This window comes from Aptenodytes patagonicus, chromosome Z, assembly GCF_965638725.1.
Source record: "Aptenodytes patagonicus chromosome Z, bAptPat1.pri.cur, whole genome shotgun sequence".
Taxonomy (NCBI): Eukaryota; Metazoa; Chordata; class Aves; order Sphenisciformes; family Spheniscidae; genus Aptenodytes; species Aptenodytes patagonicus.
Genome location: NC_134982.1, coordinates 88905046 through 88912281, shown reverse-complemented (window position 1 = coordinate 88912281; position 7236 = coordinate 88905046). Strand labels below are relative to the sequence as shown.

The 7236-nt window shown below is 43.3% G+C and overlaps 1 protein-coding gene across 1 annotated transcript in view; it reads right to left on the bottom strand.

Moving 5' to 3' along the window:
• Positions 1-215: 215 nt before the first annotated feature.
• CAST (calpastatin) overlaps positions 216-7236 on the bottom strand; it is a 65955-nt gene continuing 58934 nt past the window's right edge. The window contains 3 exon segments of the mRNA XM_076363344.1: positions 216-1475; positions 3116-3182; positions 4303-4382. Coding sequence (XP_076219459.1) covers positions 3125-3182; positions 4303-4382 — 138 coding nt within the window. The 3' untranslated portion in view covers positions 216-1475; positions 3116-3124.

The window sequence follows — 7236 nt, the reverse complement described above, 5'->3', positions numbered from 1 at the left end:
AAGCAAGGGGAAAAAACTGTAGCTGGATCTTGAGCAGATTGTGAGGGCCTTCCTGAGGCATCACTCACAAGTATTTTGCAGGGTTTTTTTTAAACACATGTTCAGTTTTAATATGCCAATGTTTGGGGTTTTTTAATTGTTTCTAGGGTTTCTTTTGTCTTGCAATAGCTATTCAGATAACAGCAGCAATAAATTAGAAGTTACGAACATCATAATGCATTCTTAAAAACTTTATTAGTGTGACACAGGTTCTCAGTACAGACTGCGAAGTACAGTCAAAAGTCTAAATATCCCCAACTTAAATCTCCGGGCTGTCTCTGTCTGCAATGCTACATGTCTGATTTTGGTATCAGTACAAATGCTGGTATGACCTTCCTCTGCAAGCTAATGATTAAGCAGTACATGTGTAAGGATGTGCAAAAAGATGTTCTGCAGGTTGTGAACTCAGAGAAAAACATGGAGGCACTTGGCACACTTCAGTCGTGACAGCCCTGTCTGCAGCAGACTTACGAGAGGTGCCTACTCGTGCCTCTTCTCTTGCAGAGCAGGTGAATATGACATTGTTCTTTGCAGCATTAACTTCTGCCCTATTTCTGCATTCCCTTCTGGAGTGCGAGACCAGAAGCAAGGACTAGAAACAGTGCAAAATAAAATTAAAAAGAGTCTGCCTGTTGACCTGAACTTCTCTTTGATCTCTGCTAAGGCTCATATACCTTCTTTATTTCCTCTTCTGTGATGGTAACGGTGTCACTGTTACACCAGGATTTGTATTTGTTCAGTCCAGGAGACTCCTGAAATTACGAGATAACAGTACAGATACGATTGGAAATAAAAAAAAAAAACAAACTAAAATCCTTATCTGGTGTATTTTTCTTGTTTTAACTACATTAAGGCAGCATCCAAACTACCTATTTTATTACTAGATGCGCTTGATGAAGCGGTTAATCCCCAGTTTCTCACTCTTTAGCTACCCTCAGCTTACCTATGGTTTCCTACAAGGAACTGGCTTAAGGAAAGTCGGCAAAGCCAGGCTGAGGATAACTAAAGCTCATTATATTCCAGAATACTTAATGCATTCACTGCGATGTTAAAAATGCTAGCACATACAAATTCTTCTGAGATTTACAGGCACTATGTGGAGACTATGTGCAAAAGTCTGCAGATTTTTTTTTTTGGCATTGCTATTCATTTATGAAATATATTTCTTGCAAATATAAAGCATTCTTTCCCTCTGAAAACTGAATAAAATTAGAAAAGAGTCAAAGTATAGGAGTATAATAAAATGAATGGCTAGGGGAAAAAAAAAAAACACCTTAGGCTACTACTGGGAAAAAAGAAAATATGAAAAAAGTCCAGCAAGTATCACTGTACAAAAACCACCCAGAATAACCACATGCTTTTTGCATCAGCTTTTGTTCTTCAGGAACAATTATCCACCAACAGAAAGAAGATGTTTTACATGATGTGTCAAGATCCTGGGGGGAAGAGAAAGAAAAAAAGTCAAGAGTGCTTACCTTCTTAAACTTGGAAAAAAAAATTCACAGAATAAATCTGGGAAGAATTATTGAAACACGAGTCTCTAGTGTCATAAAGAAATCCAGGAAGACTTAATATCACAAGAGATTAGGTATTGTTTGAAAGTGATACTGCAGTGAGGATAGCAGTCCACTGCAGACACGCAGCAACAATGCATCTTTGTCTCACTCATTTGAACTTGGTTGCCAAACCTTCTGTCCTGGTTTTGGCAGGGATAGAGTTAATTTTCTTCCTAGTAGCTGGTACAATGCTGTGTTTTGGATTTAGGATGAGAATAATGTTGATAACACACGTTTCAGTTGTTGCTGAGCAGTGCTTACACGAGCCAAGGACTTTTTAGTTTCCCATGCTCTACCGACTGAGCAGGCTGGAGGTGCACAAGAAGCTGGGAGGGGGCACAGCCAAACTGGCCAAAGGGACATTCCATACCGTGGGACGTCATGCTCAGTACATAAACTGGGGAAAGCTGGCCGGGGGTGCCGCTGCTCGGGGACTGGCTGGGCATCGGTCGGCGGGTGGTGCCCAACTGCATTGTGCATCACTTGCTTTGTATATTCTTCTTATTGTTATTACTATTATTATTATGATTTTATTTTATTTCAATTATTAAACTGTTTTTATCTCAACCCTCGAGTTTTCTCACTTTTACTCTTCCGATTCTCTCCCCCATCCCACTGGGGGGGGCGGGGGGAGTGAGCGAGCGGCTGGGTGGGGCTCAGTTGCCAACTGAGGTTAAACCGCACCTTCACAGGGGATTTCACTCCATACAATTACTCATACTCTCAGAGGAGCCAGGACTGCCTCTGCAGTCAGAGGAGAGAGGCTCCTCTGCAGGTTCTTCAGAAAGCCAGAACTTGGACCCTCCTGGCTGGCACACGGGAGGATGGAGCCCGGTGCTGGACGTGCCCTTGCCACTCTTCTCCACACCCCAGGAAAAAGCCTTCCAGCGTGGGCATTTGTATCAAGTATCAAAGTGTAGTTACGTGAATACTTCCATGAACTAATGATGATGATGAAAGACTCCAATTACTTACTCTTATGTTAAGGGTGTGATCAAGCTAAGTACAAAGAAGTACACGGTGGCAGCGGAATATGTGCACAGAACAAGGCTGTATTTGTGCCAGGAAAGCTGAGAGCAGAACGCTGAAGCCTGCTATACCTCCCAGCTTAGCTGTAGGGCTTTTTATATCTGTTTGGGGCGCTGTTCCAAAATTAGTTACATAGTGATGTAAGCTCACTGTCCTAAAGTTAAAAACAACCAGTTGAGATGTGCTTGGTCTTCATTACTCTGTAAAAACGTCTTACTGGGGAAGCAGTATGTCATGCCACACGAACCTAGAGGAATTTAGCTACATGAAGTAACTCTGTACAAACTGTATGGACAAAGGGTGTGAAAAAAAAGTAAGGCCTTTTCTGCCTAGGAACACTGAAGTTCAAAGTCATTCCAAGTGTAGTGTCTAACAGCACCTCTAACCATGTCTTGGTTCACTTAAAAGACTGTCAACAAAACTTAGCTTTAATAACACCAGCATGAGTTGTCTTTGTGGTAGTTCAGAGAATAGAAAGGAAGAAATCTCACCCAATGGTGTTAACGTTTAGCTTGTTTTCTGCTTCTCAGATTTGCTGCTGGAGGACTGTCCCTTTGCCTAAACAGCAAGAGAAGCATGAGATAGTATGAAACTGTGCACTAAGCTAAAATCTGAAATAAAACAGTGACAGATACTCATCAGAAGTCATCACAGTTCAGACATAAATATGATCTGCGCTTGAAATAGAGAAAGTTTAGCAACAGTATTTGTATCTTCTGTTGTGTATATATATTTTCATTTTTCCACCATCACTTACTTTGTTTCAGATAAAGAGCGCTGTTGCTGACCTCTTCATACCCTATTTCTCAACATCTTTTTACCCATGCTAGTGATCCAGTCACAACTCAGAACATCAAAAAATACATCCTTCTGAAGAGGAGTTAAAGACACCCCCCCAATTTTACACCAAAAATTGTAAGACTGTTCTGTTGTTACACAAAAGGCATGTGTGGCAATTCCATAATAAAGAAAAAATCCCATCACTTGAAACATAAAATTTCTAGAGCAGATGTTACCATCTGATTCAGGCATCTACATGAACGCATCTTGTGAGAGAACAATGTGATGGGAAAAGTTTCACCCTTACCTAAATCCTTTTTCTGTATTTCTGACAAAACCCAAGCAACTTTTTTTTTTTTTTCAATATAGAAACAACTGCCTTCCTTTTCCCACCAGATTAATTCTGCGTACTTCTTTATGAATATATGTAGGTTTTCATTCATTTTTTAAAAAATAGATTATGATAGTAACTTGAGAAAAGTACGTGTGGTTGAAGGAGTTACATTCTAATCAGTTTTAGAATGCTATTATTTAAAACTGTCAAGAAAAGAGAAAAGTGACAGGGATCCCAAGGCAGCTATAGGCATGTGAAGTGTGACTCAGATCAGCAAATATGGGAATGAGGAGCCTGTGGAGCATGCGCTGAGCCCCCTGTAGAAGACCACACTCTCTCTGAAAGAAACATATTTTAGCTCCCATTCACTGAAAATTTCCCTTGAAACAGACAGGTTTTTTTCTCCCGTTTTTGTAAGCATGTACATAGATCAAGTTCAACCTATTGATGTAAAATTCTACCCAAAGTAGTATCTATGTAATATGAATCCAAAATCCAGTTGCCCATCCTTCATGTTTATAGTGTATGGTAACCATGACTGTATTATAATATGTATGTTTCTACCGTTTTAGGTTCTTTGGGTTTTCCTTTATTCTTTGGGGTTGGTTTAGTGGTGATGGTTTCCTTTCCACTTTTGTCCTACACTCCAAAGAAAAAAAAATAATTACAGTTACAAACAGAATAAAGAATTGATGGCTCCTACTTTCACATCTGCCATACCAAGTTGTTACATACGTGGCTGGTAAGGTGGGAGAGCGCTCAATGCAGGACACATGCATGTAATTACTGCCCTAAGTCCACAGCAAGCTGGAACCTGGAGCCTTGTTTAATACTGGGGAGACTGGGGCACCAGAAAGCATACACAGACAAAAAAGCTGGTATATATGGGCAGATTTTGTATTTACTACAAAGCAATAATGTTGCAGCAGAAGATTTAGCTCTGAAGTTCATAACCAAATAAAACAGCACTTAAAAACACCAATAGTTTGTCTTAAGGTGGCTGAGGATTCGGTGTCAAGGTAAGCACTTTGGGAAGCACCGCAGTGGTCAGAAGAGCTGTGTGGAAACACAGTTATTTCCTCCCAGGAATCACATCTGATTTGAACTTCAGTTTCAAAGCTGCTTCTTCTCTGCTCCCCAGGAGAGGAACCAACACAGCATAAAAGCACAGACAATCATAATCAACATTTTAAGTATGGACAAACTTATAATTCACTCTTGGTATCTGGGTGTCTTGTAGTATAAGCTTAAGGAAGCTAATGCAGAATTTCACTTGGGAACCTGTTATGCTTTCACAGCTGTGTCTGTCCAAGGGGTTTAATTTTTGACTGCTAATATACTGGTTTGGTCAAAGATCCTGTAAATTCAAGCTTTGTTTTTTTCTTTCTCCTTGCAGGAAGCAGGCAGCTCACCACTGCAGGAAAAAGGCAGGGACGGGCTGGCGGGAGTCAGCAGCAGCAGAGAGACAAAGGCAGCTGCTTTAACCAGCTGAGTACAAAAACTATTCACCATTCAAAAAAATGTGTACCGTTCCCTCTGCCTGTAGGTGACAGACCAGGGCATAGGATAGAACACGTCATATACAGGGGTAAGAAAGCAAATGGCTAACGAGAGGGAGTTACTGGTTCCTAACCAGTTTGAGCAGTTGTAGAAAACAGAAGTAGTCCACGGTATTCGCACCGATATCCCACCAGCTGCCCCAGAGTGCCCTTGGGCTCCTCTGCCAAGGAAGCATGTAAGGTGACTGCAGTGGCATGGTGGGTGTCTCAAAGCCATACAAGACCTCTCCCCCTGTTCAAGCTCAAGGTAACAAACGCTGGGTTAAGAGCAAGCAAAAAGCATGTCTGACTGATTCTTCTCACATGTGGACCAAATCTCACTCCCCTTCTTCATACTCTTTTCCAGCACAACCATCCTTTCTCAAACACCATTCTCATGTTGGTGACCTCCAGATTTATGCAGCTTTCACTGCTCGTTCATTTCATGTAGCCTCACATGTGCATCACTGGGAGCACTGCTGGGAGAAGTCTGATACGTGTTTGTCAGCTGTGTTTAAGATGATTGTATCTCTCTAAACTGGAGGGGTATGGATTTGATGGGTGGACTGTCCAGTGGATGAGGAATTGGTTGGATGGTCGCTACTATCCAGAGGGTAGTGGTCAACGGCTCAGTGTCCAGATGGAGATTGGTGACGAGTGGCGTCCCGCAGGGGTCCGTACTGGGACCGGTACTGTTTAATATCTTCATCAATGACATAGACAGTGGGATCGAGTGCACCCTCAGCAAGTTTGCAGATGACACCAAGCTGAGTGGTGCGGTCGATGCGCCAGAGGGACGGGATGCCATCCAGAGGGACCTGGACAAGCTCCAGAAGTGGGCCTGTGTGAACCCCATGAGGTTTAACAAGGCCAAGTGCAAGGTCCTGCCCCTGGGTCGGGGCAACCCCCGCTATCAATACAGGCTGGGGGATGAAGGGATGGAGAGCAGCCCTGCCCAGAAGGACTTGGGGGCACTGGTGGATGAAAAGCTGGACATGAGCCAGCAATGTGCGCTCGCAGCCCAGGCGGCCAACCGTATCCTGGGCTGCATCCAAAGCAGCGTGGCCAGCAGGTCGAGGGAGGGGATTCTGCCCCTCTGCTCTGCTCTGCTGAGACCCCCCCTGCAGTGCTGCGTCCAGCTCTGGAGCCCTCAGCATAAGAAAGACACGGACCTGTTGGAGCGGGTCCAGAGGAGGGTCACAAAAATGATGAGGGGGATGGAACACCTCTCCTGTGAAGAAAGACTGAGAGAGTTGGGGTTGTTCAGCCTAGAGAAGAGAAGGCTTCGGGGAGACCTTAGTGCAGCCTATCAGTACTTAAAGGGGGCTTATAAAAAAGATGGGGGCAAACTTTTTAGCAGGGCCTGTAGCGACAGGACAAGGGGGAATGGCTTTAAACTCAAGGGGGGCAGATTTAGACTAGATAGAAGGAAGAAATTTTTTACACTGAGGGTGGTGAAACACTGGCCCAGGTTGCCCAGAGAGGTGGTGGGTGCCCCATCCCTGGAAACACTCCAGGTCAGGTTGGACGGGGCTCTGAGCAACCTGATCTAGTGGAAGATGTCCCTGCTGACGGCAGAGGGGTTGGACTAGATGACCTTTAGAGGTCCCTTCCAACCCAAACTATTCTATGATTCTATATGACAAATAAACACTCCATTTCTCATTACAAGACCTCTCCAGTCCATTCCTCCTTCATTTTTCTTGTTAGCTCTACTATTTTCCCTAACACACCTAAACCTCTTCTACTCCTAGCATTTCTCTCTGCAAAACCCTCCTGAAATGTTCCCCAGTTCCAGCCTACAACTATTGCTAGGTAGTGCATGCAATTATTGAATAAAGATTTCTCTGCCTCTCTACATTTTTTGAACACTCTAATCCGTACAAAAACTGTTACCACAATTCTCTGCTCAACTCACATTTCCAAGCCTGTCTTACCTCTCTAAAAGACCCGAAATGCC